Source organism: Ursus maritimus, unplaced genomic scaffold (assembly GCF_017311325.1).
Source record: "Ursus maritimus isolate PB19 unplaced genomic scaffold, ASM1731132v1 scaffold_26, whole genome shotgun sequence".
Taxonomy (NCBI): Eukaryota; Metazoa; Chordata; class Mammalia; order Carnivora; family Ursidae; genus Ursus; species Ursus maritimus.
In genome coordinates, this window is record NW_024425119.1 from 25,547,486 (window position 1) to 25,562,131 (window position 14,646).

General features: G+C 40.9%; 3 protein-coding genes across 3 annotated transcripts in view; all 3 read left to right on the forward strand.

The window, feature by feature from the left end:
• PPFIBP1 (PPFIA binding protein 1) overlaps positions 1 to 3,068 on the forward strand; it is a 173,729-nt gene extending 170,661 nt beyond the window's left edge. The window contains exons 30-31 of the mRNA XM_008712302.2: positions 888 to 953; positions 1,228 to 3,068. Of these exons, the coding sequence (XP_008710524.1) occupies positions 888 to 953; positions 1,228 to 1,314 (153 nt within the window). The 3' untranslated portion in view covers positions 1,315 to 3,068. The remainder of the gene's footprint in view (positions 1 to 887; positions 954 to 1,227) is intronic.
• Positions 3,069 to 3,216: 148 nt separating this feature from the next.
• On the forward strand, positions 3,217 to 6,701 carry REP15 (RAB15 effector protein). Its single transcript, XM_008712304.2, has one exon. It carries the CDS (start codon positions 3,806 to 3,808, stop codon positions 4,514 to 4,516), a length of 711 nt encoding a protein of 236 aa, XP_008710526.1. The 5' UTR covers positions 3,217 to 3,805; the 3' UTR covers positions 4,517 to 6,701.
• A 3,120-nt stretch (positions 6,702 to 9,821) lies between these two features.
• The window catches only part of MRPS35 (mitochondrial ribosomal protein S35), a 47,184-nt gene continuing 42,359 nt past the window's right edge, over positions 9,822 to 14,646 (forward strand). The window contains exons 1-2 of the mRNA XM_040642275.1: positions 9,822 to 10,095; positions 14,173 to 14,219. Of these exons, the coding sequence (XP_040498209.1) occupies positions 9,984 to 10,095; positions 14,173 to 14,219 (159 nt within the window). The 5' untranslated portion in view covers positions 9,822 to 9,983. The remainder of the gene's footprint in view (positions 10,096 to 14,172; positions 14,220 to 14,646) is intronic.

The window sequence follows — 14,646 nt, forward strand, 5'->3', positions numbered from 1 at the left end:
GCAATGAAACACTAAATGGAAACTTGATGTACTGTGTCTACTAATCAGTTTTTCCTCTAATACCTGAAAATAAAGATAGTAAGAAAATAATAGTCAACAACTTCCAGGGTGCTTACTACATTCCAGGCACTATCCTCAGCCCTTAACATGTATCAGCTTTCACGGTGACCGTAAAACATAACAGAGCCTTGTTATCCTCAATTTAGAGGGAAGGAAATCGAGGCACAGAGAGGTTAAGTAACATGCCCAAGACAGAAGAGCTGCCAGAAGAACTGGGGTTCCAGCCTGCCAGGCCGGCTTCAAAGCCTGGCTATTTACCTACATTATACCGTCTTGGTATTAAGGAAATCTGTGTATTAAATCAAGTCAGAAATACACAGCTTGGGACACCTGGGTGGCTCAGTCATTAAGCTTCTGCCTTCGGCTCAGGTCATGATCCCAGGATCCTAGGATCGAGCCCCGCATCAGGCTCCCTGCTCAGTGGGAAGCCTGCTTCTGCCTCTCCCACTCCTCCTGCTGGTGTTCCTTCTCTCTCTGTCTCTCTCTCTGTCAAATAAATAAATAAAATCTTTAAAAAAAAAAATACACAGCTCATTTAGTCTTTTCAGTGCAAAGTCATGGATTTGAATATTGCCCTTTAGTCACCAATCCTTTGATGTCATTGTCAACGTCAGAGCATTCGGCTGGATGTGCCAGTAAAGTGTCATTTCGTCTCGTTTTTAGCATCTGGTTGCTGCACGCGCAGGAGGTATCATCAGAAGTGTTCTATTGCTCCCATCCCGTTCAGTATCACTTGCATTATTTCTTCTTAGACTTTTGCTCATTTTGCTATACTTTCTTTGAAATTACGCACACGAGTAGGTCATGTGATGGTGTGTTCTTTGCAGATGGAGGATTCAGAAGGGACAGTGAGACAGATAGGAGCGTTCTCTGAAGGCATCAATAATCTAACCGTAAGTCTGTAAAATGAAGTTAAGATGTTAAAATGGCTCCGTCGGTGGAGCACGCGACTTTTGATCCCAGGATTGTGAGTTCGAGCCCCACGTTGGGGGGTAGAGATGACTTAAAAATAAAATCTTTAAAAATTATACTTAGACAAAAAAATAAAATGGTATTCTAAAAAAATGTTTAAAAATAACCCCAAAGGACTGCATGTTTAGTGGAGGATGTGTGGTGCCGAGCTCCTGGCTCCCAGGGTGAGTGACCCGCCGTCTCCTTGTTTTCCAGCACATGTTAAAGGAGGACGACATGTTTCGGGATTTTGCCGCCCGTTCCCCCAGCGCCAGCATCACCGACGAGGACTCCAATGTGTAATCCTAGGACTTGAATGAGCATGAGGAGCCCCTCGTCTCTTCTCCACCTGATTTCGCAGACAACTCCCAGAGGATATAACAAGCAGCAGATCGTACTGGGTTTATCATTCCACCTTCTCAGAAGTGGAAACGGAAGGCTGGGGGCCTGTGCCTATTCTGAAGATGCCATGAAAAACGAGACACTGGTGAATGAGAGTGTAATATTCTGTCCTCTATTTAATGTAAAAATCTGTGATATATTATATTTAAAGTGTTGCATTTCATACAAGTGTTTTACTGCCGCGTTTCACGTTCACATTCAACAGTCCGCAGGATTTGGGAAGTGGGAAGCAGTGTGTGAGTGAGCTTGTCATGTCTGTGTGACAGCACTGCAGCAGTCACGGCAGGACATTACACGCTTTCAAAGTCAGTATGTGGAATTGCTTCAAGCGCGCAGTGTGCTCGCTAAACGCCAGCCGCACCTCCACTTGCCTCTTCTTGTCCTATTTTATATATTTTTCTAAATATGTGTATATATTTAGTACATAGAAAATAGAACTTTTATTTTGTGACATACGGAAGATGGTGAAAAGCAAATACAGTGATCAAAACGGTCCTATGCCAGCTGGTCCTCGGAAAGGTTGGGATGATCTCTCCTTCGCCACAACTGAATTTTAATGATATTAATATTGATCGTCCCAACTTAATTAGGATATATGAAATACCCCTTCTCTGATGACACATTGCCCCAATTGTTGAAGAGTTAAAAAAAGCTTCAGCCTTCACCTTGGATCCTTTTACCTCAAAAGGAAGAACTCCAGGGACATTTAAATACTGTTAACTCGAATGCATTCAGAAGTTCCCCCCTGAATTTGTAGAAATGATTTCTGAAGAAACCAAAACAAAAACCTTTACAGTATTAAGCTGCTTATATTCCTTCTTGCTAAATATATCATTACATCAAAATACTAACAATGGACCTACAGTTATTAATTGTACACTTCTCAGGCTATCGATGAGTGGGATTTTGATAAGAAGCTGAATATTCATCTGAACGTTTAGTCTCAGAGTTCGATAACGCCGAGGCTGCGAAATGAGTTTGAGAATGGCTATATTGTGATGAGAAAACGTAGTTCATGTTTTTCTATCACACAGGACCCAGATAGCATTTCTAAAGGAAATAGCTGTGGCAAAAACTTACAGTGTTTATCATTTTTTAGGGGTATTCGAAAAATATCCTATATTTTATTCACTGCTACATCACTTCTCACGATAGCCAACTTGGTAAAGACAGGTTTTCACAAATTGGCATGAGGATGGGCAGTTCAGTATGTGTCAGTGGACTTGCTTATAAATTATATTTGAGTGTCAGTGGTGTGATCTTGCAAGCTATTAGCAGGTTACCAAGCTTTTCAACATGGGCTTTTAATACCAAATGACTGTTTATTCCTGACTAAAATGATCTGATGCTAATAATAATCTTTTGCTCCCTACCATTCACTGTTTGGTAACTGTACTGGACTCTCACGTATTAGTATTTTATTTTAATGTGAACATATGTCACCATTTGAAAAACAATTTCTTATTCAAACCTGATTAAAAAAAATACCAGGAGACTGTTATAGATGCCAAATATTCTTTATTCAGGGCAGTGTAACATAACTGATGATATGTGATAAAGTTAAAATTTTTTTGATGATATATATTTTATTTACAAAACATTGTACACTGCTGGTATTACCATATGAAAAGAAATAAAGTCAGTTGATAATTGTCTCCTGTTTTTATGGTCTGTTGCTTTATTCATGTTTGTTCAGAATACCCAGTAGGCTTTATTTCTGATATATAGAACAGTGACAGAAATGCTTTATAATTTGCAAACTCCCATAAATTTATTAGGGGGAGGGTTATAGCATAAATCAACAGGTAGAAATTTGAGGATTCTGAGGAATTTCTATGGGAAAGGAAATAGGCAGCTGGGCTGGGGGGTAAGGAATCATGGCAGAGGGGTTACTAGAAAAGCCAAGAGAAACGACTCGCCAGCAAAGTCGAAGAAGTTAGTCTTAAGAAGGAGGCATATGGTTCTTTAAAGAACTAAATACCCAAAAAAAAAAAAAAAAAAAAAAAAAAAAAACCCTAAATACTATTTTTAATTTAAGTAAAATTTGAAAAGCAGAAACCTATCTTGGGAGAGACTGCCAAACATTAGAAGTAGAGTGACTAGCCCTAGAGAAGAACAGATGTTTTGGGTGAGAGTTAATCATCTCTAATTTAATAAACCAACAGGAAATCTGTAAGAATACAACACACCTCGTTGGCAAACAGGGAGACCCAACATGTTTGTTTAGCTGTGTGTATATACGCTCAGCGACACCACGTCAACGTTGAGTCGGAAAACTGGGACCGCATGAACAGACGTGACTTTGCTGTAAAACTCTTACTCTGAAGAAGTCATTCTGAATGAGCTTCACATGTTCCATCTCTGGAAGCACTACTGATTGGGTGCAGAGAAAATGGGGCAAAAATCATCGCAACAGTTGCCTCTGACGGACAGCAAAGAAGTTTCCAGCGTCTGTGAGGTTGTCAGCGAGGCTATAGTCCATGCAGCTCAGAAAGTGAAGGAGTATCTTGGATTCGAAGATCCTCTGAGCAATCTGTGCCCGGCTTCCAACACTCTGAATGAGATCTTCTTAATCCACTTTGTCACTTTCTGCCAAGACAAGGGAGTGGACGAGTGGCTCACCACCACCAAGATGACCAAGCACCAAGCTGCACTGTTTGGGGCGGACTGGATTTGGACCTTCTGGGGATCCGAGAAGCAGATCCGGCTTCAGCTGGCCGTGCAAACTCTGCACATGTCTTCTCTTCCTCCCGTGGAACCTAAGCCCTGGGACCTCGCACCTCCGGAATCCAGGGCAGAGGAGCCTTCCAGGAAGAGAAGTAGATTTGATAAGCTGGAAGAATTCTGTAACTTGATAGGAGAGGATTGTCTGGGCCTGTTTATCATCTTTGGGGTGCCAGGTAAGCCCAAAGACATCAGAGGAGTGGTCCTGGACAGCGTCAAAAGGGAGACCATGCAGGGCCAGCTGCCAGGACGGAAGGCCGTGGCACAGTTTATCCTGGAAACTGAAGATTGTGTCTCCATCAGAGAGCTGCTTGGAAACTGTCTGAGTAAGAAAGATGGGCTGAGAGAGGTGGGCAAGGTTTATATCAGCATCCTCTGACCTGGATGTGCCTAATGAGACTGGCCTAAGGCAAAAAGGAAAAATATTTTATTTTTGTCGGCAAGCTCATGCACTTGCATCATGCCAGCATGGGATTTTTTTTTCTACCCACCCTCCATTGAAAGAAAATGATCACCTGGGTCAAAACATGAGGACAGAGAGGAAAAAACCCTGCCCATATTGCAGGGAAAATTTATTCAATAATCAGAATGGGAGGAGAGGATAATAAAGTCAGCCTTGAAGTTTGATTTGCTAAAAAAAAAAATGCATCTTTGTTTAATAAGTCTAGAACTCAAAAGTGTAAAATATATTTTTACTGCTGTGGCTGGAAGGCGGGCGGGGTAAGGTGGTGCGTGAGACTACAGAACAGGTTTAATTACATTGACAATACCAGTTTCGCTTTAGGACTCCTAAGCAAAACCTCACTCCCCCCTCTTCCTCTAAGCTCTGCCCTTACTCCCATCTCATCTGCATTGGCTTTCTCTGTGCACAGAGACTCGTGGTAGGATTCACTTTGGGACTTGCTGGAGTGTCCAATTTCCTATGCTTTAAACACAGTGACCCCTATAGCAATCCCTTGTAATGATGATTAACATTTGTGTAGCATTTGCAGCAAGTAAAGTGTAATCACTTATAAAAACTATCTTTGCTTAAAAGCCTGAGTAGAATTATAATAGTACTGTAAGGGAGGAAAACTAACAGAAGCAAAAAATGCCTAAGAATGTAAATGAAAGATTCATTCACATGATTGGTAAAAGCCTATTTTATGTTAGGCCCCGTCCTACACCCTCCCAATTCAGCAGTAAAAAGAACAAAGTCCCTACTCTTGGGCAGTTTCTCTTTTAATGGTGGAAGACTGACAATAAATAAATATATGAATATATATTTAAAATGCATCTTAAAAAATATATCAGGTGTTATGTGAAAATAAAGCACGGATAAAGGGATAGAGGATGAAGGAGGTGCTACTTTATATGGGGTGGTTAAGGAAGACCTCTGAGAAGGGAATAATTGACCAGCGATCTGAACGAAAAGGGAGAGCATTAGTACAGATAAATCTGGGGAAGAATGTTCTAGGCTTAGAGAACTGCAAATGTAAAGGGCCTGAAATGATGTGTGTGAAGCATAGCAGAGGAAGCTGGTGTGAACAGAGCCGAGTGAGCCAGGGGGAGAGTGATAGGAGCCGAGATCATAGAAATCGTCAACAAATAATACAAGCAGACCATACTCGTGAGGACTCGATTTTCTCGTGAGTGATCAAGGGACAGACATGACTTGATCAGACTTACACTTAAAAAACCACATATTGCAATGAGCATTGGGTGTTTTACACAAACAATGAATCATGGAACACTACATCAAAAACTAATGAAGTACTGTATGGTGACTAACATAATATTAAAAAAAAAAAAGCCAGAAAAGCCAATAAAGGGGAAGTATGACAGATGACGTGAAAAAAAAAAAAAAACCCACCACCTCACTTGATTGCTGGGTGGCGACTAGGTTTTAGGGAGGAAAGAGTGAAAGTAGAGCCCAAGGGAGCAGCTGGGAAGCTATTAAGAGAGAAAAGGGTGGCCTGGATCAGAGTGGTACAGGCGGAGGGGTGAAGAGGTCACATCTAGGAAGGGTTGAAGGTAAAGCATACAGCATTTGCTGATGATTGGATGAAAGTTACGAGATATATCACAATTAGAATTCTGTATTTCTAAACGTCTTAAATGTTAAGGATGCAAGGGAAGAAATAAAGGCACACGCTTTGAATGTGCCTGGAAGGCACCCAAACACCCAATTAGTGTTTCCTTGGCACATAGGGACCCCTATCTGTAGCAATGCCGTGTAGAGGAAGCTATCAAGAAGGCGGTTAGTACAGTAAAAACAACTTTCATCTTGAAATCACATGTGGGTTTGAGTTGAACTATCTTAGGAGCAGAGTCTGGTGACTTAACTCTTCGTTTTCTTATCTGTAAGTGGGAATGAGTTCAAGTAATACAAAGACGATGCTTGTGGTAACATTTTCCACACTAAGTTGTAAACTAATGAAAATTGTGAAAACTCTTGTACAAATTGTAAATATTCATGTTCTAAACAGCTGAAAGATATAAATCAAAGACTTATCAGTCTTTTTTTCATGAAAATAAAAATGTGAAGCTTTTGCTGATTTAAAAAATACTGTGTTTTTTTAAAAATTTGCATTCTGCTGTAAAAAAGTATAGAAGTATAGAAGTTAAGCCTTCAGGAGTCTCACCTCCTCTCTCCACATCCACTCTACAGTTTGCTGTTTACCTTACAGAACATGTACTGCATATTAAGAATATTTTACACAAATGGGGGGCCCTGGGGGGCACAGTCGTTAAGCGTCTGCCTTCAGCTCAGGGCGTGATCCCGGCGTTCCGGGATTGAGCCCCACATCAGGCTCCTCCGCTAGGAGCCTGCTTCTTCCTCTCCCACTCCCCCTGCTTGTGTTCCCTCTCTCGCTGGCTGTCTCTGTCTAATAAATAAATAAAATAAATCTTTAAAAAAAAATATTTTACACAAATGGAATCATATGATCCACAACCTCCATTTTTGAAAACAACTACATGTTGTGGACAATATTCCATGCTAATAGATTTATATCCTTTTTTTTTTTTAAAGATTTTATTTATTTGTCAAAGAGCACAAGCAGGGAGGGCGGCAGGTAGAGGAAGAAGCAGGCTCTCCACTGAGCAAGAAACCCGATGCGGGACTCAGTCCCAGAACCTCAGGATCATGACCTGAGCTGAAGGCAGACACCTAACCGACTGAGCCACAAGGCTTCCTTTTTTTTTTTTTTTAATACCCTCTTTAAGGCTGACATCAATGGTTCTCAGTCCTGCCTGCAGATTTAGATTCACTTGGGGAACATAAAAGCAAAAAGCAAAAACAATAACTCAATGTATTTCAGAGTAAGGGCCTAGACAATTTTTCTTAAATCTCCTCAGGTAATAATTCTAATGTGCAACCAGAATTCGGTTTCCATGTGTCCAAGTAGTACTCTATGTTGTATGTATACACCATAATATATTTAAGCAATACTATTTTGACAGATACTTAGATTGCAAGGTCCATTCACATTCCCGGATATTGTCTATTTACCATGCCTGTGAGTAGACAAACTTTGTTCACTCACTTTTTATAAAGAAGTTAGTTTTGACTAAAAGTAGCTGACAGAAACCCACTGGATTAATTTGGGTTTTAGATATAAAAATTTATATATAATTTAGATTATATATATAATTTAGATAAAAATTTAGATTATATATATAATTTAGATAAAAATTTAGATATAATAAAAATAAAAATAATATTTAAAATTATTCCACAAGCACTGGCTACATAATTTGTGGGGCCATAATTTGGTCGTAAAAGCCGAAGAAAAGATGTTTATCCTAAGTGAGCAACTGCACTTTTAAGAACTTTTCCAATTAAAAAATTATGTAATTCTTAGTGACTCCTAGGTACATGCTTTACTGTTTACACTGCATGAAACATATTATTGCCTGCTGACAGCATTACGAAGGAGTTAACTTTTAATACAGAATGAACCTAATTGTACTTGATGCCTGGGAAAACAGTAAGTATTTCTCTAGCTCCTCTAACTCTGGTCATATCTGTCCACTAACGTCTTAGGGAGACAGTAAGACAAAAAGACAGGAAGCACAGGAAGGCAGGGTGAGGACATAAGTCTCAACTTCTTGCCCAGAAATTGAGAAATCTCTGAATACAAACTAATTTCATAAAGATTCATACTTCTTTTGTCCCTAAATTTGTACGGTATAGATCTTGTAATTCATCGTACTAGAATATACAAACTGGAGAGAGCAAAAAATCACCACTGTACTGACCGTGAGCTTAATTCCAATGGCCACCATTTATATTCTGCCTACTGCAACATAACTACTTATCCACAACAGCCCTGAGGAAGATATTACTGTTCCCATTTTCCATGAAACTGAAGCCCATAGATGTTAGGTGGATTTTCTCCAGATCACAAAGAAACAGAGCCTGGATTCAAACCCCCACATCCATCTGACTAAAAGGCTGTGCTTTTAATCTTAAAAATAGAGGAGAGGATAGAACACCACGTGAAGACAGAAGCAGAGATTGGAGTTTCCTAGGGTTGCTGTAACAAGGTACCACAAATCGAGTGACTTAAAATGACAGACATTTATTCTCTCACCAGTTCTAGATGCTAAAAACCCGAAATCCAGGCATTAGCAGGGTTGGTTCTGTGAAAATTAATAAAACAAAATATCATAAAATGAAGTCTAGAGGCATTTAACCTAACACCCTGTACTTCTGCTTTGGAACAATTATGGGATGGTAAAAGGCCAGAGGAGATGAGAATGGTGATTATCACAAATACTTGTCCCTATCTGCCAGTTATCCCTCCTCCCCATACTGATTGATGTCCATAGCGTACTGAATGCTTGCAAACACACTGCTCTGGGACACCTGCATTCCCCTGCTCTACTTGGTATGCTAACCAAGAGTCAGTGGTGTTTGTTCCCAGTTATTCCTGTTACTACAATTTTGTACTTTGGTTAAATATTATAGTACCTATTAAAAAAACAGAGGATAATTTTATTAATGTTGTACGTTAATCTATCCTAGGGTAGAGGTTGTCAAAATAAGTTCCAAGCCAAGATGCCTTGAGGTAGGAACACCTTGAACTCACCTTCTCCACAGACACACAAACCTACACCTTTCTATAGAAATAGAGTAGGGTAGAAAAGAAGAGATCTCATTTAAAGAACGACCATTATTTTCGAGGTCCTGATGAGTTTTTGCAATTCTAACCTGATCTACAAACGAGCTAACCAAATCATTGGTAACAGTTACAGCCTATGCACACAGGGTGCTCACTGTATGATAATATTTCACCCAGAGCTTTGTCTATATTTACTTGATTCGGAGCAACCCAGCCAAGAAAAGATGAAGTCAACTTTTTAAAACAGAAGTAGTTTGGCCAGAGGCCATCCTTTTAACTATTTTCAGATACTGTCTCGCCCTTAGAGTATATCACTTGCACCAGCTCAAGACTTCTTTAAACCCAGAAAGTGTGGGAAAGCTGCAGTTGCAAAGGAGCAGGGCCCTAAGGTAAACTGCCAGACTCCCGGGTCATCTGAAATCCCACCCAGATCAAATTTGCCTCTGTAAGCCATATCTCCCCCAGTCCTTATGGACCTCCTTGGACTCACTGCTGCTTCTTCCTTTTTTTTTTTTTTATTTTTTTTTATTTTACCTTTTTGTTTTTATTAGTTCTTTCTGTTTTGGGGTTATCATCCCGCACATTTGACTCCCGCGCTGACTTTGCCGGCCCACCTGTTTCCTGGTTCTCCACCCTAGGGGCGGGGCAAGACCGGGCGAACCTGCGCGGTAGCGGCCTCAAACCCGCCCCTTGACTCCCGACTGCGCTTGTCCCATCTGGCTTGCCGTCTTCGCAGCCATGGCGGCCGCCGCTCTCCACGCGTGGTTGGCTCTGCAGTCGGGGCCCAGGACCCTGCGTGCCTTTTGTACCTCCGTGTCTCCAACCTCCAGCCCTGCGAAACGAAGCCCGCGTGAGTGTCTGTCGCGTCGCCTCCGGGCTTTGGGGGAGGTGAGAGGGCGGAATACCGAATACCATGATGGCCGCCGCGGTGGCGGAGTCCGCACGGTCTGGGGGAAGCCGGTACGTCCTCTGGCAGCTGGTCGCTGGCCTTCCCAGAAGGAAAGCCGCAAGTGTGGGTCTCTTCTCTGCGCCGTGTCACCGGATTTCTAGTCACCGATTTCTGCTTCTGGGTGTTTTGGACGTGGCGAGCTTGTTCCCCCCACCCCTATACAGTGACCCGTACTTTCTGGTGCTTCCTTGCGCGGCCGCTGGCACAGCAGGGTCACTAGTTACTGGTGCCTGGTGATGTTTGTTGAGCAGTGTTGAACCGTGGGTTTTCTCGAACGTTAAGAGAAGCATACAGCTGTCTTGGAACAAACTGCAACTCTGAATTCCAGCCCTAGCTGTGCCACCAAATGGGATGACCTTCATTCAACAGGCGTTATTGAGATGACCTTCATTCAAGATACTGTACTTGCCTTGGAAAACGGAGTCATGCTATATGCATTGTGAGGTGCTGTAATGGAAGCGTGAATAGAGTAACACAGGGGCATTGAGGAAGAGCCCACGGGAGTCAGGGAAAGCTATGTCAAAGAGAGGGCGTGGCCAGTCATTCACCAGGTGCTGTCCATGCTACCTTCTGTAATATCGCTCATCTTCGTATTACCAACAGTTCAGTCTAGGCCGCCATCTCTCACTTCTACAGTAGTTTCTTTTCTGTCCCTGTTTCTGCTCTTGCACTCCTAAGTTGAATTCTCACAACCAGACTCAAGTATTCAAAAAGCAAAACCTTGCCACTCCCTTGTTCAAAATCTACAAATGCTTTCTCGTTGCTTTAAGATAGGATGAATTCCTTAACTTATCAGAGTGGCCCTTTATAGTCTTAATGCTTATGTCTTTTAAGTATTTTTTTTTTTAAGATTTTATTTATTTGACAGAGACACAGTGAGAGAGGGAACACAAGCAGGGGAATGGGAGAGGGAGAAGCAGGCTTTCCGCTGAGCAGGGGGCGCGATCCCAGGACCCTGGGATCATGACCTGAGCCGAAGGCAGACGCTTAACTACTTAGCCACCTAGGCGCCCCTTTCTTTAAGTTTTGTATTCAGTTTGTAAATACTCAACTCCTGTGTGCTGGGTAGTGTTCTAGATACTGGAATATAGCAAGATCTCTCATCTCATGAAGTTTACATTCTTTTGGTAAAGTCAGATTATTAACAAAATAATGTCAGTATAATGTCAGATGGTGATTAATGCTTCGAAGAAAAATAAAGCAGCGTATTGAGAATGATGGATTGGAGGGGTACTGGCTATAGGGTAGGAAAATACTGGATAGTCAGGAAAGACCTCCTTGGGGAAGCGACATTTGAGTGGATCCCATGGTATATACCATGCCGAGATCTGGGGGGAGGATCATTGTCGGCATAGGGATCTGCTAGTGCAAAGGCCCAGAAGTGAGAACAAGCTTAGGGGTGTGATCAAGGAACAGAAAGTCAACTTGGAGGTAAGTGAACATAGGTGAGTGGTAGTCTAAGATGTCAGAAAGATAAGTAATGATGTGATCTCACAATGGCTTTTAGGCATTTGGCTTGGATTTTATTATAAGTTTAGGATTATACTGGAAGGTTTTGAACATGGAAGTGATACCATGTGATTTATACTTTTTAAAAAAAATTTTTAGTTATTTGGGCGCCTGGGTGGCTCAGTCCATTAAGCATCTGCCTTCAGCTCGGGTCAAGATCCCAGGGTCCTGGGATTGAGTCCTGCATAGGGCTCGCTGCTCAGCAGGGAGTTTGCTTCACCTTCTCCCCACTTCTGCTTTCTCTCTTGTTAAAAAAAAAAAAAAAAACATATTTATTTACTTATTTGGGAGGCGGAGGAGCAGAGGGAGAGGGACAAGCAGACTCTGCTCTGAGCATGGAGCCTGACATGGGGATCGATCCCATGACCCTGAGATCATGACCTGAGGAAAAGCAGGGGTCAGATGCTTAACCAACTGAGCCATGCAGGCACCCCTGATTTATACTTTTAGAAGATCACTGATCACTGGGGCACCTGGGTGGCTCAGACAGGTTGGTTAACCATCTGCCTTCGGCTGAGGTCATGGTCCTGGGGTCCTGGGATGAAGCCCCTCATCGAGCTCCGCGTCAGGCTCCCTGCTTGGTGGGGAGCCTGCTTCTCCCTCTGCCGGCCGCTCCCGCTGCTTGTGCTCACTCTCTCTCTGTCAAATAAATAAATAAAATACTAAAAAAGAAAAAGATCACTGACTACTACTGTGTGGAGAACCAACTTTAGTGGGGTAAGAGTGGAATCCAGATGATGAATTTGAAAGCCTGTGTAGTAGTCCAAATGAAGTGATGGTGGGTTGGATTGAGGTAATAGCAGAGAAGGTGGCGTAGTTGAATATGGGATATATTTTAAAGGTATAGCTGGGAGGACTTACTGAAGAGATTTGATATGGGGCATGAGGAAAAGTCTCAGGAAGCATGTTAGATTCTTACCCTGAGTAATTGAATGAATAGCAGTATCATTTACAGGGATCAGGAAGAAGAAAATCAAGAGCTCTGTCAATGATGTATTATAGTTGAGGTGCTTATTAAATATTTCCAACCTCTTTTCTCAGTGTTCTTTCTGTTCTAGTCTTAAATTTCAGCCATATTGAACTTTTCCTATTGATTTTTCATCTCCTTTTCTCCATAGAAACTTTCTCACTTGCCTGTTCCCAGAGCTACCTCTTGCTCATCCTTAAGGTTTAGGCTTAACATCCGGTTCTTCAGGGAGATTTTCTCCAACTAATTGACTAAGTTTGGTCCCCTGCTATATGTTGCCATTAATATTATGACTATTTATTGAAATTACTTGTTAAATAGTTCTCTTATTTGACAGACTACATTCTGTGAAAGCAAGGTCTGTGTTTCTCTTGCTCATTGCTGCCTTCTCTGTTTCTGGTACACAATATCACTCAAATGATTTTGAATGAATAAATGAATTACTATCAAGGAATGAATAAGAATTTGTCAGATAAAGAAATGGGAAGGTGGAAGGGGACAGAAGCCAGACAGGTGGAAGGGAGGCACATTCCAGGCAGAAAGAACAGTAAATTTGGAGAAAGTCCCAAGGCTCTGGTACTGGAAGTTTAGTGTAGCTGTGGGACCTTGTGAAGGGAGATGAAGCTAGAGATAGAAGTGGTTCAGAGTGTGAAGAGTCCTGTATACAATGCTGTTGTCACCCTCCTCTTTGATTCTTAGTTTTCTCATCTCTAAATGACCTCTGACTAAGGATAATAATAGTACTTACAGTTATTGTGAACAATAAGATTAAGTGAAATAATGAAAAACACATAGCACAGTGTCTGGTATGTGAAAGTGCTGAATAATTATAGCTATTGTTACTCTAATGTAGCAGAACATTTAGAGAGACATAAGGTAATATTTTTAAAGGTATATACTGTATGTAAATAATTTACTCTCTTCTATAATTATATGATTTATTAGGAGTGGCTATGATTTTTGTTAATACTGGCATTATTGTAGCATTGGCAGTTCTAATATGCAATACAGAAGGAAAAACAAGGGTTTTTTTGGTGGAACCCAATAATTCCAGATATGAGCAAGTATATTTATAGTTCAAACATTTCTTTCTTTTTTTTTTTTTTTTTTATAGTTCAAACATTTCAAGTCCGTTATCTTTAAAGATACTTTAAAATACTTTAAAATCGATATCTTTAAAATACTCATTTCTAACTAGATATTTTAACTTGGGAAAGTGAGTTTGACTATGAACCTTAAAATTTATTGAAAATAATTCTTTAGATGATGAGTTCACTATATCATCAATCACAATGCACTTTATATTTAAATAACTCTGGACTTCTCTTAACTATTTCTGACTTTTCATTAAGACGAGTTTGTCCCAGAGCTTACGGAAAATGGATTATTTTTTCATTTTTGTATTACTGAAACCTGAAATACTCTGAGAGTTGTGGGATCATGATCAGTGTTGAACAACTGTACATTATTCAGTTTTCTGTAACTACTGTGTTGTCTTTTAGGTACAGCAAACAGAACATCCAGATACGAAAGACCACTGAGAAGAAAGGTAATTAATATACTCTACTATATACTATCTTAATGATTTCTGAAGTTCTACTAAAGTGAGGCAGATATTCATGATAAGGCAGAAGAGTGCTGCCCAAGAAGGCTTCACAAGGGGATGTGTACTTGGTGACTGCCAGAGCCTTGGCTGTAGTCTTTAACTGGTTTTTGTCATTACCCCGAAAAATGGATCATCTTTGAGAGGTCGACTCACTCACATACTCCTAGGAAATCAGTATATAAACTAGAATATAGAATTATTTTTGATGCTGCTTTTAATAATCTCGAAGCCTGGGATATGTGTATTAATCTCACCAGTTTGGTCTCATCCTATAGGCAAGTCTATGGAAGAATCCAAATCTTAAGGTCACTTGTTGAGGATGGAGTCAGAACGGAGACAGATTATTAGATGGAAGTTAAATGGTACCAAA